At 43.8% G+C, this 26,258-nt stretch overlaps 1 protein-coding gene across 2 annotated transcripts in view; it reads right to left on the minus strand.

Moving 5' to 3' along the window:
- Positions 1-3,978: 3,978 nt before the first annotated feature.
- Positions 3,979-26,258, minus strand: part of Klhdc1 (kelch domain containing 1) — a 30,667-nt gene continuing 8,387 nt past the window's right edge. The window contains exons 2-13 of one of the 2 annotated variants that reach the window (XM_057782664.1): positions 24,029-24,099; positions 23,404-23,521; positions 22,850-22,968; positions 20,987-21,065; positions 19,601-19,684; positions 17,736-17,819; positions 17,207-17,265; positions 13,421-13,533; positions 10,793-10,865; positions 9,259-9,343; positions 6,665-6,717; positions 3,979-5,364 (exon numbers count right to left, since the gene is read on the minus strand). In XM_057782664.1, coding sequence (XP_057638647.1) covers positions 5,178-5,364; positions 6,665-6,717; positions 9,259-9,343; positions 10,793-10,865; positions 13,421-13,533; positions 17,207-17,265; positions 17,736-17,819; positions 19,601-19,684; positions 20,987-21,065; positions 22,850-22,968; positions 23,404-23,521; positions 24,029-24,099 — 1,125 coding nt within the window. In that variant the 3' untranslated portion in view covers positions 3,979-5,177. The remainder of the gene's footprint in view (positions 5,365-6,664; positions 6,718-9,258; positions 9,344-10,792; positions 10,866-13,420; positions 13,534-17,206; positions 17,266-17,735; positions 17,820-19,600; positions 19,685-20,986; positions 21,066-22,849; positions 22,969-23,403; positions 23,522-24,028; positions 24,100-26,258) is intronic. The other variant, XM_057782665.1, reaches the window with a different exon arrangement.

Here is a 26,258-nt window from a genome sequence, read left to right on the forward strand (position 1 = left end):
GAGACGTCTCAAAACATTAAAAATAGAACTACCATATGACCCACCTATTTCCCTCCTGGGCACACACCCGGACAACTCCATAGCCTCCAGCACCCCGTGCTTATTTATTGGAATCAGCCTAGTTGTCTATCGACAGATGAATGAGTAATGAAAATCTGGTATTTGCAACAGGTGGAATGCAACTTGTTGGGTAACAGCTTCAGGTCGGGAGGAATTGCGTCAGACTGACTGGGCAATAGCCCCAAGCCATAAAGAATTGCACCACCCTGACTGTTCCACTTCGCCTGCAGAAATAATAAGTCTGGATGACAAAAGTAACTTACCCTGCTTCCAATCAAATCCCATATAAATAAAAAAATAAGGCCGGGCGGTGGTGGCGCACGCCTTTAATCCCAGCACTTGGGAGGCAGAGGCAGGCGGATCTCTGTGAGTTCGAGGCCAGCCTGGTCTACAAGAGGTAGTTCCAGGACAGAAACCAAAAAGCTACAGAGAAATCCTGTCTCGAAAATTAAAAAAAAAAAAAATAATAATAGCTATCACTTCTTGGTGTGTGTGTCCCAGCCCCTCTAAGAGCTCTCAGCCTTCATCCTGAAGAAAGATTGGGGCCCTCACTGTCGCATAAAGCAGTGTCAGCCTGTGGAGACTGAGTGTGTCAGCCTCTCTCCGTGGCCTGTGGAGACTGAGTGTGTCTGCCTCTCTCCGTGGCCTGTGGAGACCGAGTGTGTCAGCCTCTCTCCGTGGCCTGTGGAGACCGAGTGTGTCTGCCTCTCTCCGTGGCCTGTGGAGACCGAGTGTGTCTGCCTCTCTCCGTGGCCTGTGGAGACCGAGTGTGTCAGCCTCTCTCCGTGGCCTGTGGAGACCGAGTGTGTCTGCCTCTCTCCGTGGCCTGTGGAGACCGAGTGTGTCAGCCTCTCTCTGTGGCCTGTGGAGACAAAGTGTGTCTGCCTCTCTCCTTGGCTTGTGGAGACTGAGTGGATCTTCCTCTCTCCGTGGCCTGTGGAGACCGAGTGTGTCTGCCTCTCTCCGTGGCCTGTGGAGATGGAGTCTGCCTCTCTGTCTCATTTTTTTTACAATGCTCAGCTCTAAAGAAAAATGAAGTTAATTTTTTTGTCAGGGAAATGGGTGGACTTAGAATGTGTAATGTCAGACAAGGTCACCCAGTGTCAGACGGAAAAGAGTCACATGTTCTCTCACGTGTGGAATCTAGCCAGTGTGTATAAATGTGAAGAAATGTACACAAGGGTTCTAGAGAACACAAGAAGAAGAGCTGAATGCAGGCAAAGGACACGAGCTGTGAAAGAGAAGTAAAGCCAATTATCTTGTATTTCCATAATCCTGTCACGGATTTCTTGGCTTGGGTGGTAAGTGTATAAAATGTATTCAGTAATGAAAACAGGAAATTCACTGTGAGGTCTCCCAGCTTTCACCTTGAGTGACAGTTCCAGCTACAAATCCATTAAGTGGTAGAGACTTTGGGTCTGGTTAATTTTCATGTATGATGTATTTAGTTGCAAGATTTTTTATAATAAAGTTTATTTAAAAATAAAATTTATAAGATCTTTAGCATATGCTTTTATAACAACGTACTTTCGGAAGAAGTGTAGACATTATTATAACCAAATCACTGAAATTTTATTTAAAAAGCAATCAGATTTCCAAATGAAGGAATAGTGATTTCAGCCCCAGCAATCCAAAGGCTGAGACGGGAGGATTGTCATGACTTGGAAGCCAGCCTGGGCTGCAGAGAGACCTTGTCAACAAAACAAACAAACGCCTGAGGGGGTGGCTCAGTTGGCAAAGTGCTGATTCAACTGTGAGGACGTGAGTTCAGATCCCCAGAAGCTGTAAGAACGGAGCAGGAGCAAGGATGTGTGCTCCCATTACTGAGGAGGCGGAGGCAGGTCCTTACCTGTGTTGGCGAACATGCAATGAGAGACCCAGTCCAAAAACATAAGGAGGGAACACCTGAGGAAGACGCCCAGGTCATCGTCTGGCCTACACATGCACATGCATGAGCACATATACACCCTCATGTGTATGGATACTGCACACGCGCATGCACACACACACTTTTATTATATGTAATTTAGGTGTATATAACACAATAACTTCATTGAACTATACATACATGCAGACACCCACTTATTATATGTAATTTTAGGTGTATATAAAATAATAACTTTTCCATTTTAGTTTAATTTCATCAAACTACACATACACGCAGATGACAAACACATATTTACTATGTGTAATTGTAGGTTTATATAAAATGATTCTCTACGACATGTTAAAAATCCTTAGCATAATTTACCCGTCCTCCCCTTTATTGTCTTTTACCACCTAGACCTCCCCTCTCCCCGTTTCTCCCTTGTATCACCCACACTCTGCTAGTCTGCTAGGCTCAGGTGCTGCCCACCCCACCCTCCCATGGCCCTTTTTGCTTTTCTGCTTTCGAGGGTCACACCAGGTCATGTACTCATATCTGAGGATTTGTGGCTAGGAACCACAGATGGGAAAGAACATGTGTCGTTTGTCTTTCTGGGTCTGGGTTCCCTCATTCAGTATAATATTTTCTAGTTCCTTCCACTTCCCTACCAAGTTCCCGATCTCACTGTGTGTTAAGGCTAAACATATGTACCACGGTGTGTAGCGCCTTTTCATTATCCACCAGCTGCAGCTGAAGGACATTTAGGTTGTTTCCGTTTCCTGGCTGTGGTGAGTGAACAGCAGCGAAGCTGGCTGAACAAGCATCTGTGGAGAAGGATGTCAAGTCCCTTGGGCGTGCGCCAAGAGGACCACAGTGGAGTCATACAGTAGATTCATTTTTAACTTCTCAAGAATTCTCTGTGATTTGCATAGTGGCTCCGCCAATTTGCAATCCCACCAACAGTGACCGGGGTTCCCCTTCCCCTACATGCTCGCCAACTTTCGTATTTTTTAATTTTAAAAATTGTATTTATAATGTTTGTGTGTACAACTGTGCCAAAGGCCGTGAACTTCAGGGCCTCTTCATTCCTGTAGTGCACTGTGCATCCTACTTCATGAGTGTTGGTGTTCATGTATGATGATGTTGATGTGTGTTCATGTATGATGTTGATGTGTGTTCATGTTATGATGATGTGTGTTCATGTATGTGATGTTGATGTTTACATCCTATGCAAATCTTCCCAAACAGAAAAACTCCATCTTCAGCCACTGCTTCTGCACAACTCCATCTCATCAAGTCCAAAGAAGGTTCAAGTTGGTCTAAGACAGGGTTCTTGGAGCAGAAGTGGTTCAGTGGGTAAAGGCACCTGCAGCACTGGATGACTTGAGTTGGGTCCCAGGAACCTACATGGTACAGGTTCTTCTCTGATCTCATGTGCCACCCTAATCCCTGCCTCAACAAATAAATAAGAGTAAAAAAAAAAAAAAAAAGATTTTCCTCATTGTCTTAGGATTTCTATTGCTGTGAAGGGACACCATGACCGCAGCAACTCTTATAAAGGAAAACATTTAGCTGGGACTGGCTTACTGGTTTAGTCCAGTGTCATCGTGGTGGGAAGCATAGTGGCGTGCAGGTCGCCATGGTGCCGAAGAGGTGGCTGAGAGTTCTACATCCAAACCAGTAGAAGGAGAGTGACACTGGGCCTGGCTTGAGCTTCTGAAGCCTCAAAGCTCAACCTCAGTGACACACTTCCTCCAATGAGCCACACCTGATAGTGCCCACCATATATATATGTGTGTGTGTGTGTGTCTTGATTATTATGACATTATTAATGATGTTATTTAAGTTCATAAAAATAATTTCCCCAATAAGTATATTATTTATGAAAATCAGTTTTCAAGTCTGTTAATCAGACTAAAAATGGTAAGAAAAAAATAAAAATTCACACTAAAATTTATTATTTTTATTTGCTATTGTTGTGTGTGCATTATATGTTTGAGCACATGTGCCACAGCACACGTGGAGGGCAGAGGGCAACCATTATGGTTCTTTCCTCCCACCTTATGTTGGTACCAGCGATGAACTCAGGCCAGACTTGTGCAGCAAGCCCTTTTACATCCAGGGCCATGTTGCCAGTCCCACACTGGAATAAACTCTGACTGGTCCACACTGAGAAAACTGTGAGGTGATAATTCTGTATACTGCGTTCACTAAATAAAATGTAAACACAAACTATCCCAATACATAAATAGAAGCTTTACACATCCAAAACATAGCATTATAAAACATATCTACAGTTTAATGAAACACTACAATTGTCACTATAAATTATCTACAATACAGAAATATACTTTCACAGCATTTTAAAGTCCAGCGATGACTTACATGGTGATAGTGATGAGATTATATCACACACTGAACCCTTTAGCAATCAATTATAACGAGGATCCCAATGGAAGGACGAGACTGGGCGCATGAAGAAAAATGTCTCAAAATGGCCAAAGTACCAACCCCTTGCTCTCCCGTTTCTGAGTAAATGATGCCGAGAGCAAGGGGTTGTCGTCATCAGGACAAGCGGTGTCTAGAGAAAGCCTCAACTCTGTGGGGCAGCAGAGCACAAACGCGGATCGGAGAGTCAAGCCACCAGATGGTCACTCCACATTGCTGGCAAATAGCACTTTAGAGACACTTTCCCAAGGCAATGTGGGTTTTCCATGTCTCAGAAGCTGCTCATTATCACACACCCCAATATTTCAAAGCCTGTGAGACAAACCAACCTCCAGCCACGCGGTCCTGGGCGGTGCAGACAGAACTATCTAGACAAGCTCCCATGCTCGGCAGGTGGATGAAAAGCTCTGGTGATATTTAAGGAGACACTTGGGTACTCTTAAAGTAATGGTAATTTATCAGTATTTTTATATCTACATCCACAGTTGTGATAGAGGGTTTCTGGAGATTTTGGGGTAATTTGTTTTTCAAATGGACATATTTCCAGAAAAGTACGCACTGAGTTAAGAACTGTCACTACTGTACTTATTTCCAGAAAGAACACGTAATCTTTTACAAGTAAATCGGTTTACAAATACACCGATAAATCTTCAATTACATCTTATTTCCATATATCCCATATCATGTAATCACAGTAGCAAAACATTTGTTGCAAATTTTATCCTTTAAGTAAAACCTGCGACTGGAGGGGAGGGTCAAATGCAGTCTGACTGGAACGCGCTGACACACGGGACTCAGAGCATCAGTGGCCACTGACCCAGTGGGGCTTATTTTCCGTTTCTTCTTTTAGGACTCTTTGCTCTTTTCGGTAATTGGCTGCAGTCCAAAATGTTATTTTTTTGAGAACTTGCTGTAGAAGTTTAGGAGGTAATAAAGATATTTGACTTTTTAAAATGATAGCATTTTTCCCAATGCAGTCAAGACATGACCTGTCGACAAAGCATGAGAGAACGGTTAGCTTCTGAACCCAGGATTCACTGTGCATCTGTGTGAATATATGTCATGAGGGCACATATCTCCTGGAGCTGGAGCTGCAGAGAGCTGTGAGCCACCTGCCATGGATGCTGGGAACAAATCTGGGTCCTCTGGGAGAGCAACAAGTCCTCCTGACCTGTGAGCCACATCAAGCCTTGTTTGCTGAGTTTTGAACATTTTTGTATATCATCAGTGCTTGCCAGCATCCACGAAGCCCGAAAGTAAACAAAAAAATATCTATGGGCCCACTCTGTAGCCCAGGCTGGCCTCAAACTTGAGGTGATTATCCCATGTCAACTTCTCCAGGTACTGGGGTTACAGGAGTGTACCTATCATGCCTGACAAGCTAAATAGTCCTCTTTCCTTCTCACAAAATTGATGTAAAAACTCTAGATGGCAATGTGTGTGTGTGCGTGTGTACATGTATATTCTTTGTATTCTTTGTAATATGAGTTTTTTATTTTTTTTAATTTATATTTATTTATTTGTTTGTTTGTTTGTTTGTTTGTTTTTCGAGACAGGGTTTCTCTGTAGCTTTGGTGCCTGTCCGGAACTAGCTCTTGTAGACCAGTCTGGCCTCGAACTCAGAGATCCGCCTGCCTCTGCCTCCCAAGTGCTGGGATTAAAGGCGTGTGCCACCACCGCCCGGCAACGAGAGAGTTTTTTAGATCACTACAATAATCATGTAGGTTTTTTTTGTTTTTTTTTTTTGTTGTTGTTGTTGTTGTTTTTTGGTTTTTTTTTTGGTTTTTTGAGACAGGGTTTCTTTGTAGCTTTGGAGCCTGTCCTGGAACTAGCTCTTGTAGACCAGTCTGGCCTCGAACTCACAGAGATTCACCTGCCTCTGCCTCCTGAGTGCTGGGATTAAAGGCGTGTGCCACCACTGCCCGGCTTTTTTATTATTTAAAACATTTTTAAGTTTAAATATATTTCGATTATATTCTTCCTTATCCCAAATCCTTCTAGATCCTCTCCCCTTCCCTACCCACCCAGCTTTAGGGTTTCTCTAAAAAGAAGAAAAGAAAAGAAAAACAAAGACCCAATACAACAATAATCCCCTAAAACCAAACTCATTCCATAGTGGAGGAGACTGAACTCCTCAGCCCGTTTCCTCCTCCGAGTACTGGGATTACAGACACCAGATGCCATGTCCTGTATATACAGAGCTGCAGATGTACCCAGGGCCTTGTTAATGCTGATAAACACACTTTTACACATGACGTTATATATATGGAAAATACTGTATTTACTTACCTGAGCAGTGAATAGGGCTGTGTTTGAAAGATCAATAAATCATTACAGTGACCCTATTCAAAAAAAAAAAAAGGTATTATTAAGGATCTAAAGAAAATAACAGCTTTAACTATAGATGATTTCTATTGTATAAGTATAAAATAGTCAATAAATTTCTCTTTAGCTAGTAACACACATGTACACAGGGATACAAGTGCACATAACCACAGACATACATCTGCATACATATTTTTCCTATTTGGAAGCATGAGGTTTACAAATACAAATTTCAGTAACCAAAATTTTACCTAATCAATACCCAATATAATTACAAATTTAAAAATAGGAGACAGCTCTCTGAGAACAGTAACAGAACTAGTTAATATTTGTTTCATTAAACAGGTTTCTGCCAAATTACTCTTCCCCTGAAAGGTCCTGTGTGCTGTCTCCATCTTCCAGGTTCTCCTGTGGCACTGATGCCTTCCTCTGCTAGGTAGGCAGGTCCCCCGGTGAGTGCCACCTCCTCCCGTGTTTGTTTTATTCTTTTCAGATAAGACTTTTTTATACAAATCTACAAATGCCTATGACTTTTGACTTCTATTTTGAGTTCATTATGGCATTTGCCTAATTTACTTATTAATGAGTTAAATAAAATCTTTGATATGTGTTCTTTCAAAAAAAATTTTTTTCTATACAATGCAGGCTAGCCTGGAACTTAGGCTACTCTTGAATTTATGGTGATTCTCCTGCCTCAGCCTCCCTAGTACTGTGAATTAGCAATCAAACCACACCCGGCATCCCCATGATAGCTTCCTCTGTATTGAAAATGTTATTATTAATTATTTTAATATTTGATTTTTGAGATAGGGCTTCTCTGTTAGCCCTGGCTGTCCCAGAACTCACCCTAAAGAGTAGGGTGGCTTTAAACTCAGAGATCTGTCTGCTTCTGCCTCCCGAGTGCTGGAATTAAAGGTGTGTGCCACCACCAACTGGCAAAGATTTTTAAGTTTTTCGAGACAAAGCTTCTCTCTGTAACAGTCCTTGCTGTCTTGGAACTTGCTTTGGAGATCAGGCTGGCCTTGAATTCATGGAGATTCACCTGCCTCTGCCTCCTGAGAACTGGGATTAAAGACTTGTACCACCATTACCGGGTAAGTTTTATATTCTAAGAAGAGGGTTTTTATTTTTGTTGTTTTTGTTCATTGCTCATTTTAAAAATATTTTTAGACAGGGTCTCTTTGTATAGCACAGGCTGGCCTTGAACCCTCAATTCTTCATCCTGAACTTCCTGAGCAAGTGCTGGGTATAGGAATATACCACCATGCCTACCTTCTAAACAAGGGATTCCAGTGTCAAGAAAAATAAGACAAACCACTAATGTTCCCCTGGGGGAGGGGCAGTGACGGGACTTGAACCCAGGGCCTTTTCTATTTAGCTAAGCCAGCTAACTATTTAACTGGTGCTAGAGCTTTAGTTAAGAGCACCGCGTCCTGGCTGGAAACAGTCTAGAGTTCACTGTACGCGTCTGAGCTGGTGGCCACACACTACAAGGTCAACCCAAGTCTCTGCAGAGAAGCCACCTTTTTTCAAGGTTTGTCACTCTGCAGAAGCCGTCTGTGCCTCGGGACAAGCAAGGGAGCTAGTGCCTTGTTGGCGGCTCTGGCTCGCTGTGGCCAGCCCTCATACTCAATCCTGAAATTCTTCAGCAGCCTATGCAAGCTGGAGCACTCAGTGCCTGTCCATCCAGTGCAGCAGGGGGAGTGGCCAGCTCTCTGCATTTCCCATGGCCCACGAGGGAAGGAACAAGGCTCTCCAAATGGGACCTGTGTAGTCCTTTGACTTTAGAGCATGCCAAAGCCAAAACGCTTAAAACTCAAATGTAAAACAGATGGGTAGCAGTGGTAAAACCCCAGAAAATACCAAGAAACTAACAGTTTCTTCTTGGGAGATGCTAACCCATGAGATTTAGAAGGATTGCCACGTCTTGTTTCTTCCATTAATAAATTCTATGGGTGCCAGGTGTGGTGGCACACATCTTTCAATCCCAACACTAAGGAGGAAGAGGTGGCTGGATCTCTGTGAGTTCGAGGCCAGCCTGGTCTATATAGTGAGTTATATAGACAACCAGGTCAACATAGTGAAACACTGCCTAAAAAACAAAAACAAAAACAAAACAATAAAACAATAAAAAATTACAAAATTAATTCTCTGGGTGATCATTACTGTGATTATGTATTCTTTTTCTATACAAACATTTCAATATATTTAAACTATAAGTGCTCATTGTGGCAAAGCTCAGAGAGAAACAGAAAAGGCAACCAGGGTGTGGTGTGGGGGTTGAGTGCTGGCCCACTGTACGTGAGAGCAAGGCCCTAGGTTCAAGCCCAGCACTGGAGGGAGAAAGTCCTTTTTAGTAACTTAACTAGTGAAATTAGTAGACTGATCTTAGTCTGTAAACCTGCAGTATCCTGACATACATCACGAAGCCTCTGACTTGGGAGGCTGGTCCTCCAGGCAAGACTTGTGGTCCTGCAGTTACCATAGCAACAATACTGCTGAGTAGCTGTTGGAATATCATTACTCAGAGAACATGTTTAAATATAAGATTTGCTTACTGTATCCAAGAAAAGTAAGTTATCTTTGCTCCCACCAAAAACCATTATTTCATTTTCTTTTCCCAAGCAGGCCGTGTGCCATAACCTGTGATGGAAAAGTACAGAGTGAGACACTGTCAGGGAAGAGAGTGCACATCACACAGCTGATTCCAAAGCTCACACTCTGAAGTGATCTATCCCACAGGTTCATCATATTTCAGAGAGATGACTCCTGGTAACTCTGTCTCAGCTCCCAGATTTGCTAGGTCTCTTATCTTATACATATTATCCCTGAAATGAATTTAAAGGCTCAATTCCTCAAGGGCAACAAGCACCTTTTCTAGCACCTTTGGTGGCCTCCATGTCAATTCCTGTCATCTTTGTCCTTCCTCCGTGCTCTGTGCCCCATCAGTTGACAAATGCACACGGAACCCCCTTCCCACGTCTACTTCAAAGCCATCACTCTGGGTCCAGAATACCATAATGAGTTCCACATTCTCCCTTGGTCATCTCCTCCAACTACAGACAGTATTAAGTAATACTTTTTAAATAAGTTTTGCTGTCTCAACCACTTCAAGAAGTTTTCACTGGTACCCAATACCTGCATACACATGCGGGGTACAGTGCTGTGATCTGAGTCAAGGGGGCAATGGTGAAATCTGGGCAACCAGCTCTTTGTCCCTCAAACATCTGTGTCGGGAATCTTCAGAGTTTTCTCCTCTAAATAGTTTGGAATATACTGCAGGTGTGTGTGTGTGTGTGTGTGTGTGTGTGTGTGTACTGGGGGTGGAACCCAAGGCCCGTGAGTGTGGCAATCCTTCTGCCATAGATCTACACCCCAGTCTTAAGGCAATAGTTATAACCCAGCCTTGTCTCAGGGACTTCCTGCCTGGAGGTCTCTGCTACAAGATGGGTTTCCTAGCCTAATATTTATGATCAACTACTATTCCCACACACACAAAGCTTAACTTTTGCCTTTCCCCAGATGAGTCCTCTATTTCTTCCAACTCCACCTACCCTAAAGTATAAACTCCAGGCTTTTGTTGCCCTTTTTCTTATGCTTAGATTAAGTTGCCCTCTCCTTCACAGCCTTAAGCTCCTGGTCCTCCCGCCCATACTTCACAATTCTAGGATCAGAGGGGTGGACCATCATTCCCTGCTCAAATGATTAACAAGAAAAAGACATCTGACTCTACAGTAACTTGAAAGCAAATATGTCTAATAAATTACTTCAAATATCTCCTAAAAACAACTATGATTAAAGCTAACCCTATTCCAATCTATTTATTAAAAATAGTAACATTAAAAATTGATCAGTTTTTAAATTACTTCATTAGCCAAGATTATATATTTAGCTAAAAGTAACATTTTCAATTTTGCAACTATGTATGAAAAGTATATAAATCATCTCCAATGAACATAACCAAAATGATAATTAATTTATTCAGTTAACATGAAGCTTATTTGAGAAGTAACTATTTTGCTTATGGTTTCCTTATAGACACTGCATTCTGTCCTAAATCTTTAAACTCTCACCGGTTTCCTTTGGACTTACCTGGGTCTGGTGTAAGGTAAATGTTTCAGTTGTTTCCAACAGTTTGTTGTGATATTGTGAATCCAGCAATCACCTGTAATATTAGGGCAGAAATGATGATTAGGGCATTGGGTTATAATTTTAATGTTGTTTACAGGTTTGTCGTGTTATATTTGCATCATTATCTTGGATGAGTCTGCATATTTTTCATAAATATTTTAAGCATCTGCAAAGCAAGAGTGCCCCACACCCTAGAGGCAATAACCATCAAGGTTTGGGCTTATACTCAAGTCTACTTCGCACAAGTGAGCCCTGGGCTCAATGTCAGCCAAAGAGAAGAAAAAGGAAAGACAAGAGGGGAAGAAGGAGCAGGAAGGAGGAAGAGAGAGAGAAGAGAAGAACTCGGGCACATGTGCTCTGTTTGTCTGTGTTGTCCTTCCTGTGACTTCTTAGATCTTGCATGATTCTAGGTCTTGCGTGATTCTCCCCATAAACATGTCAGTACACATCACCAAGATGCATGGACACAAAACTAAATGTTCTGGTACCCATGCAACCAAATCTCCATCTTACTCTATAAGGAAAGGTTAGATCATTCAACTTCCCATATGCTAATGATCAAAAATAGCAAGCCTCGGTATGGAGAGATGGCTCATGGGTTAAGAGCAGTGTAGTGACATTTGTTTATGTTTTAACAAATAAAACTTGCCTGAAGATCAGAGCACAGAGTTAAGCCACCAGAGGCCAGGCATTGGTGGCTCATACCTTTAATCCCAGGATTCGGGAGAAAGAGGCAGATGGATCTCTGTTAGTTCAAGGACACCCTAGTCTACATGAGACTGATCCAGACTCAAAAAGAAAGAGAATTTAGACAAATCCCATGCCTTTAACTCCAGCACTAGGGGTGGAGACAGGAGTGATATACAGGAGTTCACTGCCGTCTGAGGTTTGGGGGAGACAGCTGCAGTCTGAGGATCACCCCTGCACCTGTAGTCTGAGGTGCAGTCTGAAGCGACAGTCCAAGCACAGGACCTCGCTTTGGTCTGAGCATCGGTAGAGGTAAAAGGTCTCTCTAGTGGCTGGCTTCTCTGCTTCTCTTCAGCTTTCACCCCCTAATATCTGACTCTGGGTTTTATTTATTAAGACTAATTAGAATTCATGCTATAGAACACTGACTGCTCTTCCAGAGGACGCAGGTTCAATTCCTGCACCCACGTGGCAGCTCAGAACTGTCTATAACTCCAGTTCCAGGGGATGTGGCATTCTCACACAGACATGCATGTAAGCAAAGCACCAGTACATATAAAACAAATAAATTTCAAAAAAAGAGCCCACAAGATGGCTTAACAGATAAATGCATCTGTTATCAAGACTTGAGAGTGGTTCCCAGAATCCACCTAGAAGACGAGAACTGACTCTGTAAAGTTGTCCTCTGATTTCCACACCCATGTCATGGCACATGTGTACATACACACAAATAATAAAATGGAAAAAAATTAGTTAAGAAAATAATCTAACATGTAAAACCCAGCCATGCATACCCTTGGTCGGTTGTGTGTCCTGATGCCGCAACTTACTGATACGAAAAGAACTTCACTGGAAAACTCACAGCTACTAGAATCAGCAGTAAGAGGAGCTCCAGACTTCTGAGCCAGAGAGACAGCTCAGTGGATCGCAGTGCTTGCTGCCCAGACCTGACGACCTGGGCTCCGTCCCTGAAGCCCACAGAATGGCAGGAGATAACCAACGCCCACAAGCTGTTCTCTGACCTCCACATGCCAGTGTGGGACACACACACACACACAAATACATACACAAATGAATAAATAAATGTAAAACAAACAAACAAAGTACCAATGAGAGGAGTTACAGGATTCCACTGAGCATTCTGTAGTTCTAGAACAAAAAGAAGACATTGGCTTCACCTTGCGCTTCCAGCCTCAGGGAAGACCGCCACCCATCTTCTAGCTTACAGTACAACAGCATCTGGACAGACAGTCCCGACGCAGGATCATGGGATGTGGGGAGGGAAGGAAGCTTTAAGGTTTCTCTCTCTGTCCTCTCTCTTAGGGCCTTGACCAGGTACATGTCAGGTAAACATTCTACCAGTGAGTTATAATCCCAACCCTGCAGATATATGATGGTTGGGAATACTGGGAGAAAAGAAAGACTTCAGTATAAGTATGAAATATAATTAATCAAAAAAAAAAAAAAAAACCAATCCGAGTCACGGCACCAAAAAAAAAAAAAAAAAAAAAAAAAAAAAAAACCAAACAGAGAGAGAGAGAGCAATGACTCAGAAGGTAAAGGTACCAGCTGCAAAGCCCAGTGACCTGAGTTTGACCCCTGGAGCCCACATGGTATTAGGAGAGACCCAACTCTCATATGTTGTCCTGTCTTCCACACATGCGCGGAGGCACATCTCACATATACATTCATGCGCTCTCACACACAGAACAGGAAGAAATGTAAAACAGTTTCTAACCATCCACACTCCCAGGACAGAGGCCCCCTCAGGCTCCCACACACCTCAGGCAGGGACTGGGATACAGATACGCCCTTCCCCGGATGCCTGCCACCTGGGTACTGCACACCACAGGACTTGGGGTAAGGGAGGAAATGACGGTATGCTAGGCTGTATGGACTTACTCAGAGGAACATTGTCTGCACTTAGTCCACCAAATAGGAAAAGCTTATCATCAGCGATTGCCGTCAGCGTGTGCCATGACCGATGTTTGGGGCTCTCTCCATTAACAGAAATCCTGTAGCAAGGGAAAAAATTAAACTCAAACTTTGAATTAAATAAAATGAAGATTTTTTTTATCATCTCAGGTCTTATTTTTCCCCAGCACAGTCTCATCACGCAGCCAGGCTGGCTTCTGGCTCACAGTGCTTCTGCCTTGACCATTGGTGCTATGAACTGAGCACCATGCTCATCTCAAATCTTCTTTTTGTTTGTTTTTTGTTTTTGTTTTTTTGAGATAGGGTTTCTCTGTAGCTTTGGGGTCTGTTCAGGAACTAGCTCTTGTGACCAAGCTGGCCCCGAACTCACAGAGATCCCCCAGCCTCTGCCTCCCCAGTTCTGGGATTAAAGGTGTGCGCCACCACCACCCCAGGCTCATCTCAGATCTTAAAGGAAAACTGTGTTGGGGAGTGGAGGTGCACACCTGCAATCCCAGCACCCTAAGATCGTGCATTTGAGGCTATCCTGGGCTACACAGTAACTTCAAGGTCAGCTTGAGCTATATACAGAGATCTTGCTGGGAAAGAAAGAGACAGGAAAGGAGGAGGGGGAGGTAAATAAAGAGGGAGGGAAGGAAGGAGAAACAAAGGAAAATAAATACTTTGCTTATAAATCATTTAACAAGTACGAAAATATGTTTTAAAAGGAGACTATGGGCCGGGCAATGGTGGCGCACGCCTTTAATCCCAGCACTCGAGAGGCAGAGGCAGGCGGATCTCTGTGAGTTCGAAGCCAGCCTGGTCTACAAGAGCTAGTTCCAGGACAGGCTCCAAAACCACAGAGAAACCCTGTCTTGAAAAACCAAAAAAAAAAAAAAAAAAAAAAGGAGACTATGGGAACGAATATTAATTTGGACCAATCTTTGAGGACTTCTGTGTGCTTGTTAATTGTGCTTCCTAAGAACACAGACTGGGCCGGGCGGTGGTGGCGCACGCCTTTAATCCCAGCACTTGGGAGGCAGAGGCAGGTGGATCTCTGTGAGTTCGAGACCAGCCTGGTCTACAAGAGCTAGTTCCAGGACAGGCTCCAAAGCCACAGAGAAACCCTGCCTCGAAAAACTAAAAAAAAAAAAAAAAAAAAAAAAAAAAAAAAGGAAAACAAACAGCAACAACAACCAAAACAATGAAACCCAACTAAAAATAAAAACAAAGCCTGGACAAAACTTGATCTCAGTCCTTCTGTCTGCTGTAGGATTGCTGGGATTAAAGGCGTGCGCCACCACCACCCGGCTTTTGCTTTGTTTTTTGGAAAGTTTCTCTACATAGCCCTGGCTGTCCTGGAATTCACTTTGTAGACCAGGCTGGCTCAAACTCCAGAGCTGCCTCTGCCTCCTGAGAGCTGGGATTAAAGGTGTGCATCACCACTGCCCAGTACTTTTATCTTTTGTTTATTTTTTATTTTATGTGCATTGGTGTTGTGTGTTTGTGTGAGGGTACCCTGGATCTGGAGTTACAGGCAGTTGTAAGCCACCACGTGGATGCTGGGAACCAAATGCGGTTCCTCTGGAAGAGCAGCCAGTGCTCCTAACCGCTGAGCCACCATCTCTTGTTAAAAGTTGCAATAAGCATTTTTTTTAGATTCATATACACACATTTATATCCATAAATATACTTGCATTGTCTTCAGAGAAATCCTGAGTCAAAATTAAAGTTAAACTTTCTTTCCTTTTTGTTTCTTTGTGACAGAGTCTCACTCTGTAGACCAGGCTGGCCTGGAACTCACTCTGTAGACCAGGCTGGCCTCAAACTCCAGAGCTCTACCTGTCTCTGCCTCCCGAGAGTTGGGAGAAAAGGCCTGCACCACCGCCGCCCGCTCCAGTGTCTAGCTGAAGCACACTGTAGGCTACCTTTCAGGAAGAAACTGTGCCAGCCATACTTCTACCAAGTGTGCTGCCACAGCTCAGCAGGGTGGCCTTGGGTGGCCTTGGGTGGCCTCTGGGCACCCGTTCCTTCTGGGAGCTGCTCCTCTGTGTCCTTCCCACTTTCCTACTAGATTGTCGGGTTTTTCCCCTCTAAGAGTTCTTGGGGACTTTTGACTTCAACTTTCTCTCTAAAAGAAAAAAAAAAGCTATAAATAAATATTGCTTTCAGTTTACTTCTGGTTTCCATTTTCCTATATGCCTTTTAGTATTTTGTGCACTTTTTTTTTAAAGAAATCTTTAATCTTTAGCTGGTTTTATGGATCAGTCTTTCTCACTTACCGAGTTCAGGGTTAAATAATCTTTAATGCCAAAATTTTAAGAATAACTAGATATTTTCTTCTCACACTTTTAGTTTGTTTGTTTTAAGACAGAGTTTCTCTTTGTAGCTTTGGGGCCCATTCTAGCACTAGCCCTGTAGACCAGGCTGGCCTAGACAGAGATCTGCCTGCCTCTGACTCCCAAGTGCGACACCACCACGAGCTCTTCTCACACTTTTATGGTTTTATTTTTATTTTTTTTTTTGGAGCCTGTCCTGGAACTAGCTCTTGTAGACCAGGCTGGTCTCGAACTCACAGAGATCCGCCTGCCTCTGCCTCCCAAGTGCTGGGATTAAAGGCATGCGCCACCACCGCCCAGCTGGTTTGTGTTGTTTTAAAGACAGGGTCTTGCTATATACCCCAGTCAGGTCTCAAATTTGCCATGTAGCCAAGGCTAACCCCAAACTCACTGTCTTCCTGCCTCAGCCTCCTGAGTAAACAAGTGAGATCACATGGTGTAGCGCTGTGTCTGGCTAGTCACGGTTTTATTTGTGTATGTGTGGAGGCCAAAGGCCAGCCACAGGACTGTGACTCAGGAGCTGTCTACTTTAGCTTTGTTTGTTTGTTTATATATGACAGGGTTTTTCACCCACCTGGAACTTGCTGGCTCAGGTAGGCTGATTTAGCCCTAAGAATCCACCTCTCTCTGCTTCCCCAGAGTGCTGAAGCTCACACACCATACCTGGCTTTTTATATGGGTTCTGGGAACCTGAGCTGGGTCCTCATGTCTGCTAGGCAAGCAGTTCCTGGCTGAGCTATTTCCCTAGTCCTCGTGGGTTTTTTTTATTTATTTTGTTTTTTTTTTTCTAGACAGGGTTTCTCTGTATAGCCCTGGCTGTTCTGGAACTCACTCTATAGACCAGGCTGGCCTCAAACTCAGAAATCTGCCTGCCTCTGCCTTCCAAGTGCTGGGATGAAAGGTTCATAGCACCATCAACTGGCCTAGGTTTTATCTTTAATAGTATTTATACTTTATAATAATATATAGCCCTGATTACACTGCATTACAGGAATATCCAAGTTAATATGTGATTTGACTTTCACCCATTTCATTGTCTAGGTGAAGGTGTGTAGAATTCCACCAGCCACCCCATCTCCACTAGAGACCAGTCCCCGAAGAATACTTACTCTAAAGCCGATATTTTCACATGATTCTTTTCAACTCTTACTATTTTTATGCTTTGTATAATTTGCATAAACCCCATTTAGCTGACTGTGATACCTGGAATCCTTTCACTTGGGAGGCTGAGGCAGGACAACCTGAATTCAAGGCCAGCCTGGGCTACTTGATGAGATTCTGTCTCAAAAGGGAGGGAGCAAGGGAAAAAAATTTAAATTTCATGTTTTTTGTTTAGATACATAATCTAAAAAAATATCAGCTCAATTTCAGAAACCCAAGTTTGGATTCTGCCCACACCCATCCCTCCAGAGTAGACCGCAGTCTTCAGACTCACCTGCCAGACCAAGTCCAGGTGTCCAAGTTTAGATAGTGTAGGTCATTCATCCTAGTTTGCTGAAATAAAAAGCATAATGATTGGACAGCGTTTTAACTCCTTTATGAAATAAAATGTTAGTTTGCAAACAAGTTCAGATTAAGCACAAATTGCCCTAGTCTACTGAGCACTGGAAGCTTAAATACTGGAAATCAATTCTAAGGATTAAAAAAGTTAACATGAAGCTCCCAGAATAATGTACCAGAGAAGCAAATGGAAGAGATGGTTTAAAGTAACAGCTTAGATGATAAGAAACTAAACATTCTGACCCTGCACGCAAGTGGAGGGGTCTCCTCACTAAAATACGATTAAAAAACATCTATGACAGTGTGTGGAGGGTCTCTTTGGGAAACAGAAGACAAATACAAATTAGCACTAGGTGCAGCTTAATCTCTTAGGTTATTTGAATGTTCAGATGCTCCACAGAGTCAGAGGACAAGTTTTGATAAACATCACCCATGAAAATATCATTTCCATTGAAAACACTGACCAAAACGCGTCCGCCAAAGATACACCCTTTATTTCCCAGAACTGCACATGAATGCGCGGCTCGTGGCTGTGGCGGAGCTCCACCCTGCAAGCAGAGATCAGAACAGAGGCAGACTTGAGGCAGCTGTACCGCCACATCCTGTGCTCAGTCAGAACTACAAATAGCTTCTTCAAGAAGAAAATGCAGCCCTCTGCCCTTAAATGCCCACCACCCCAACAAAATGAAAGTTCATATAAATTTAGCTTGAAATATAAAGATTTTAAAAATCAGATTTAAAAAAATCTCTCTTTTCTTCCCTTTCTCCACACCAAAGATCTAATATTACATCACAGAGACTAAGAATTTCCTCATGGCCCCCAAAGTCCTCAAATTCACAAAACAACTTCACTGATGTTTAAATCAGGCTTAAGCCCTTCTCATTTCCTAGGCAATATTGGATTTTAGAAGTTGGGTTTGTTTGTTGTTGTTGTTGTTCTCTTCCTAAAACTCTGAGAATATAAAAAAATACTTCTCTATCCTTTATCTTGAATGAAGCTCAGCTGATGTTTCAGGCTCACTTGAATAACCGTATTGAGATCCAGAATTAGCATTTACCTCTGTAACTGTTAAATTAAGAAAAAAAATCATTTTAAAAAGTTGGTCCCCAGGGCTGGAGGGATGCTCACCGGCCAGGAGCACTGGGTGCTCCTTCAGAGGACCTGCTTTAGTTCCCAGCACCACACGGCAGCTCACAACCCTCTGTAACTCCAGTTCCAGGGGATCCAGCACCTCCTCCAGGTTCCTCAGGCAGTACACACGTTTCCCACATATCCACGCAGTCAAAACACCCATTCACATAAAATAAAAATAAACCTTTAAAAGATGTTGATCTGTTTGATTTCTATATACTGTTTAAATGAATCTGAATTTATGTTTGGTTCAGAATAAAATAATAGTGGTAATATGTTTTCTCTTGGTAGAATCGCATGTAGCTCATGGGTTTGTAAAAACACAGGTGTTGAGCTAAGGGTACAGTTCCATGGTAGAGAACAAGCCTAGTACATATGAGGCTGTTCACTTGATCTAGCATTGGGGAAAAAGAAAGAAAAAACTCTTGGACTCTGTTTTAAAAGGGCTTTGTAAGAGAGCTGCTAATTCCACAGACACTTGGGGTGGAGAGTGTCTGCAGAGAGCCACGCCTGGAATAGCTGCACGGGAGGCAGAGGCGGGAGCTCCACGCCAGTCTCAACCACACAGCAAGCTTGAGGTGCGCCGAGATAGGTGAGGCTCTTTCTTAAAAATGAAAAGCTGGTTGGGTGGTGTTGGGGTAGATACACACGGGAGGCAGAGGAAGTCGGATCTCTGTGAGTTCAGGGCCAGCCTGGTCTATATAGCGAGTTCCAGGACAAATAGGGCTTCACAGAAAAACCCTGTCTCAAAAAAAAAAAAAAAAAAAAAAAAAAAAAAGGAATTGTTAGTAGTTTTTAAGGGTTTTAAGGGCACTTCACTTCTTTGGCTGGGTGCAGTGGCCACACCTTTAATCCTAGCACGAAGGATGTAAAGGTCAGGGAGGATTGCAAGTTCTAGGTCAGTGTAGTCCACATCAGTATAGTCCACATAAGGAGACCCTCGCAAAACTCCAAAGACAGAAAAGGGAGGGAGAGGGAGAATTATTTTTCATGCAATTACAAACCCAATTACTAAAATCAAGTAACTTAGGAAGAAGGCATTTTAAAAATATCAATGAATATAAAAATAGCACTCCCACACAGAAACAAACACACAAAAAGAGTTTAACAAGAAAGGAAAAGCTGGTAAGAATGAGAGTGGGCTGGGCTCAGAGGAAGGGCTTCGGCTCGGGAGGCTCCAGGTAACTTAGTGCTTACTTTAATTTCGGGTTGAGACCAAGTCCTTGTCTTTGTGTCAAACACATGGACATCATTGTGCCAGCCCCAAAAGATCTGCTCTTCCTAAAACAGAAACCATCAGTTAGGAGCTCTGTGGCTGAAACACCAGCACAGCACAGTTCCACTACATATGTACTGGTGAAGAAGTGACAGGCAGCATCGCCACCGTGGCAAAACCCGGCCCACACCACACCCCACAGCTGCCCTCAAGCCCATGCCGCGCTGCTGCCCGCCTCGACTCCCTCACTCAGCGGGTTTTCAGTTCCTCAGTTGTATGAGACAGAATGAACATATATATTTTGAGACCTATTTCAAAACTTATCTTTGCTATAATAAACTTTAGTTGGCTGTTGTTTGCTGCATTTAAAAAGTACTAATTGGAGCCGGGCGGTGGTGGCGCACGCCTTTAATCGCAGCACTTGGGAGGCAGAGGCAGGTGGATCTCTGTGAGTTCGAGACCAGCCTGGTCTACAGGAGCTAGTTCCAGGACAGGCTCCAAAACCACAGAGAAACCCTGTCTCGAAAAAAAAAAAAGTACTAATTGGGGGGTGGGGGAGGGGAGTGGGATGGAAAGACCGCTCAACATTTAAGAGCACTGACTGCTCTCCTGGAGGACCCAGGTTCAACCCCCAGCACCCACAGGGCAGCTCACAACTGTTTGTAACTCTAGTCCCGTGGGATCCAACACCCTCTTCTGGCCTCTACACACACATGGTGTACAGACATACATGCAGGCAGAACATCTATACACATAATATACAAATAAAGGTAAAAAAAATGTTAAATTCACCAGGCATGATGGTGCATGCCTTTAATCCCAACACTCAGGAGGCAGAGGCGGGGGATCTCTGAGTTTAAGGTCAACCTGGTCTACAGAGTGAGTTCTAGAACAGCCAGGGCTACACAGAAAAACCCTGTCTCAAAAACAAAACAAAACAAAAAACAAACAACAACAACAACAAAAAAATCCCAGTAAGTAAGTAAGCAAATTTAAAGTTAAACTCTAATTGATCCCTTCTACTTTACCAAGAAATTTGGTTCCCCTTTCTAAAAAATGTTTTTTCATAGCTGGGCATGATTAATCCCAGTACTTGGGAGGCAGAGGCAGGTGGATCTCTGTGAGTTTGAGCCGAGCCTGGTCCACAGAGTGAGTTCCAGGACAGGCTCCAAAGCTACACAGAGAAACCCTGTCTTGAAAAACCAAAGGGGGAGAGAGAGAGACAGAGAGAAAGAAAGAGAGAGAGACAGACAGACAGAGACAGAGACAGACAGAGAGAGAGGAGTGTGGGGTGGGCAACTCATTATTCCTAGGGCTTACAGTGATGCTGAATTAAAGAAAAAATTAAAGAGTGATTACTTCCTTACCCAAGATGCATCATGTACATCAAAACAGTCCTGAAGTTCACTGTGCCTCCTGTACCCATAACCACCAAAATATATTAATCTGAAAAACAAATGCAGAGGAAAAACTTTAGGAGTCTTGTTTCTAGTTTGCTCAGATAGTTAAAATAGCTGGGCACCGTTGCTCAGGTCTGCAATTCTATCACTCAGGAAGCTGAGACAGGAGGATTCTCATTGTGTTCCCAAGTCAGCCTGGGCTACTCAATGAATTCTAGACCAACTCCAGAATGAGACCCTGCAGCAAAAGTCACATAAACAAAAGGAATTTGAGGGGCTGGAGAGATGGTTCAGAGCACTGGCTGCTCTTCCAGAGGATCAGGGTTCAATACCCACAGGCAGCTCACAACTCCAGGGAATTCAATACTCTCATACATGCAAGCAAAACACCAATGCACATGATATAAAAATAAGTAATAAATCATTTTTATTTTATTTACTTTGGTGTTTTGAGACAGGGTTTCTCTGAGTAACAGCCTTAGCTGTCCTGGAACTCGCTTTGCAGACCAGCCTGACTTCGAATTCACAGAAATTTGTCTGCCTCTGCCTCCCCACTGCTGGGATTAAAGTGCACCACCCCCCTCAGCTCCATAAATCATTTCTTAAAAAAACGAATTTGAAATCGATTTCTTCTCTTACCTTACCCATCTAAACAAGCCAAATAAACTACACAATTAAGGTTTAAAAAACCAAAGAACTCAGGGAATGAGACATGAAGGAAATAGCCTCAGCGGGTGAGGAACCTACAGAGGGAGGGAAGAGAGCCACAGGCTTCCTCATGCCTCCGGCAAGGGCAGGAGAAAGAGGACACTAGGTACGTGGGGACTCGCAAAGAAAAACCACCAAGCTGCCAGCGGCCATGCCTGGGCTGGGATGGCAAAGGAGTCAGAGGAAAGTCAGCCTCAGGAGATTGAACAGGTGTCCCGACTCTTGTAAGTCTTTAGGGAAGCTCAGTGTGGCCATCAAAACCTGGACCAGGACTTGCAGGATAATTAGTAGCAGGGTGCTTGCCTAGCTGTGTGAAACCCTGGGTTCACTGAAGAACTGAAGGGGAAAAAGCTGAAATTCAAGAGGACAGGTTAGCAAATCCCCTGGAGATAATTTAAACTTTCAACCCCTGGAAGCACCTGGATCAGAGCAAAGTTGTACCCAGGAATCATCTGAGGAATCTGAAAAAGTCAGACCACCAGGGACTGTGCTTGAATAGGGTTTGGAGCTTTAGAAGTTTCCAGTAGCAGATGTGTGGAAGCCACACCCAAGAAGAAAAGAAACACAGACTTAGGGGCTCTTTGTGGTGGGGGCAAAGGGGCCATCATGGTGGACAGGGTAGACAGAGGAAGCTGGCCTTCCATGTGCACTTTTCAATACGGCTTCAGATTTTACCAGGTCAGTGTGCTAATGATCTAGAAACATAAATAAATTATTCAAAATGAAAAATCCAAACATCGTTTCTTCCATGTTTTTGTTTGTTTATTTGGTTGGTTGATTTTTGGTTTTGGGTTTTTTTGGGTTCCTTTGTTTGTTTGTTTTTTGGGTTTTTGACACGGTTTCTCTGCAGCTTTGGATCTTGTCCTGGAACTAGCTCTAGTAGACCAAACTGGCCTTGAAGTCACAGAGATCTGCCTGCCTCTGCCTGCCAAGTGCTGGGATTAAAGGCGTGCGCCACCACCGCCCAGCTCCCATGTTCACTTTTATGACATGGTTCTTACCAGTTTTAGGGCGCTGTTGCCACTGACATCAAAACAAATTATAATTACTGGAAAACATGGTGATTCCTCAAGCTTGGCTATATCCTAACCTAAGGATATTAAAGTTCAGGTGCCGCTTTACCTGTCTTTGAACACCCAGCAGGAAAGTTTGTCACGTGGTGTGGGTGGTTGTCCATCAAATTTGGTGACTTTTTCCCAGATATAAGTTCCATCTCTTGTTCGTAAGTTGACAAAGTAGAGCTTTGAAAAGATGACAGTAACATTAGGAGCCGACACATCTGGAAATGAACTCTGTATGCGGGAGGGGAGGGGTCTGCCATCCAAAAACTAACCCAACTTTTATTTCCAATAAATACCCATTAGAAAATTTAAATTATAGAATTGATGAAAACAAGACAAGATTACAGAAGCAATGGTGTGGAGAACATACTGCAACAGTCCCTTCCCCCTCTGCTCTTGCCTGTGGACAACAATCAAGAATGCAGCTAACTAAAGGAGGGAGACACAGAGGAAGAACATGGCTGCTGCACCCTCGATCTATTATTAAAGTCTAATGACTCAAAACTTAGGATGCCCTCCAGCTGTCTTCTCTTTAAAGGATTTGCAGATGTGTGGCATGAGATGGCATATTAGGGGCTCATGTAGCCGCGCTCTTGAGGTAGGAGAAAGGATTACTCGGTTGCTGTAGCCTTTGTCATCATAGCCTCCAAAAACGTACAGCCTGCCGTTGATGCAAGCCCCACAGCTTCCCGACATGGAGGTGGGGAGCTCTCCTTCCATCAGGTGCATTTTCCTACAACAAGGACCACAGAGAATCTCTTACTTTTCTAGCAGACAGAAGCTCCCTTTAAATTCCCTGAGTACTCTTCCCATAGCCAACTGGAAGCAAAATGTAATGGTAGCCAGGTGCCATCACACACACCTGTAATCCCAGCACTGGGGCAGCTGAGACAGGAAGATGAGAGTTGGGGACCTGTCTGGGTTACAAAGTGAGACCCTATCCCCAAATAAAAGAAAACGATGAATAAATAAAGAAGTGTGAAGAGACCCACAATAAAGACTTTCATCCTGCTGGGGAGGGGAGAGTCAAGGAAGTTCTCATGCTGAGTCACACTGAGTAAAACCCTCTTCAGAGACAGTGAAGGCTTTAAGGGATGGGGAGGGACAGAGGGAGAGAAAGAACTGTAGAGAGAGGAGGGGACGTTGTGAACGCAGGGTGTGCGAAGCCTGCTCTTGTCCCCTACAGTCTACGAGGGCTCTGAGTTAGAAGATGCACGTTTTGTGCTATGACAGTACTCACCACAGCCCGCTGTCAATGTCATAGGTCCAAAGTTCATCGCTCGGCAAGTACACCTCATTGTCTTCAATAGACTAAAAATGAAGAACGCACAAAATTAACACTTTTATTATGTTTTTCACGTATAAAGTTCAAATAGTTCCTTGGGGTGAGAAAAACTGAAATCAATGTTTAGAATAAAACGAGAAATATATGAGTCTCAAGAAAAAGGCTCAGTGTAGGTAAACTTTCACCTAGAAAAACAACTAAAGACACAACAGAGCATTGTAGGTCACACATTACAGAAGACAGCTTGGGATAAAGAGAGTCAGGGAAAGAAGGGCTTTTCTGAAGATATAACCAGGCACACTGTACCGAACACCTTCACACACTGAACACATTTGGAGTGTGCTGTAGCCTATTTGTACACTGTGTAAAGATGGATTGCTGTGATTGGTGTAATAAAGGTCTGAACGGCCAATAGCTAGGAAGGAAGAGGTTAGGTGGGACTTCTGGGGAACAGAGAGGACTCTGGGAAGAAGAAAGGCAGAGTTACCACCCAGATGCTGAGGAAGCAGGATGTGTGGGGATGTGGGGATGTGGGGATGTGTGGATGTGTGGGGCTGTGGGGATGTGTGGATGTGTGGATGTGTGGGGATGTGGGGATGTGGGGATGTGGGGATGTGTGGGGATGTGGGGATGTGTGGATGTGTGGATGTGTGGATGTGTGGGGATGTGGGGATGTGTGGATGTGTGGGGATGTGTGGATGTGTGGGGATGTGTGGATGTGTGGATGTGTGGGGATGTGGGGATGTGTGGATGTGTGGATGTGTGGGGATGTGGGGATGTGTGGATGTGTGGGGATGTGGGGATGTGGGGATGTGTGGGGATGTGGGGATGTGGGGATGTGGGGATGTGGGGATGTGTGGGGATGTGGGGATGTGTGTGGATGTGGGGATGTGGGGATGTGGGGATGTGGGGATGTGTGTGGATGTGTGGATGTGTGGATGTGGGGATGTGGGGATGTGGGGATGTGTGTGGATGTGGGGATGTGGGGATGTGGGGATGTGGGGATGTGTGGGGATGTGGGGATGTGTGTGGATGTGGGGATGTGGGGATGTGTGGGGATGTGTGGGGATGTCAAGGAGACACTGGAGAGGTTGGACATAGGGTACAAAGCAGAGGTAGCCGGGCCACATGAAGAAGGTAGATTACTAAAGCAGGTTAAGTTATAAGAGCTAATGGGACAGTGGCTAAGCTGATGGCCAAGCTGTCTTAATTAATGAAGGTCTCCATGCGGTAGCTTGCAGGCTGGCAGTTCCAACATCAGAGTACTGCTCAATAGGATCTGCTGTGTCCTCGGCATCGCTGTCTCTGAAGGCTGTTTCATGCATGATTCCCCATCCTGGACACTATTTCCCAAGAAGGCTGGAAAGCTGTTATCTCAGACCTCATTACACCTTAAAAAATTATTTGGTTTTTCTTTCTTTGTTTGAGAAAGGGCTTCACTTTGTTCAGACATGCCTGCAGCTTACCACTAACACCACAGGGGCAGAGGTCACCTCTACTTGTTAATTTCTCAGAGCTTTGGACAGTGTCCTCATAGAGACAGGTGGACCTCTGCGAGTTCAAGACCAGCCTGCTCTACAGAGCTAGTGCCAGAACACCTCATATGTAAAAAGGCAAATGAAATTTTTTGTTTGTTTGTGAGACAGGGTTTCTCTGTGTAGCCCTGACTGTCCTGGAACTCACTCTGTAGACCAGGCTGGTCTCAGACTCACTGAGATCACCCTGCCTCTGCCTCTCAAGTGCCAGGATTAAAGTGTGCGCCATCACTGGCTGGCTAGGGCAAATGAAATTTATACTGGAGAGCCAAGCAGGTTAATTCCTGAAGAATTGACTGCAGCTTCGTTTTAGCCCAGGAATTTAAAAGCTCTGTTTGAGGGCTGGAGAGATGGCTCAGTGGTTAAGAACATTGTCTGCTCTTCCAAAGGTCCTGAGTTCAATTCCCAGCAACCACATGGTGGTTCACAACCATCTGTAATGAGGTCTGGTGCCCTCTTCTGGCCTTCAGGCATACACAGAGAGAATATTGTATACATAATAAATAAATAAATAAATAAATAAATATTTTTTAAAAAGTTCTGTTTGACTAACATTTCATGGGGGATACAGAAACATAAGTGAAGCCCGAGTCAGAGAAGTTGGCGCTAGTTGCTCAGGGCCTTCATTCCCGCATTACACCTTCTTAAAT

This window comes from Chionomys nivalis, chromosome 10 (assembly GCF_950005125.1).
Source record: "Chionomys nivalis chromosome 10, mChiNiv1.1, whole genome shotgun sequence".
NCBI lineage: Eukaryota > Metazoa > Chordata > Mammalia > Rodentia > Cricetidae > Chionomys > Chionomys nivalis.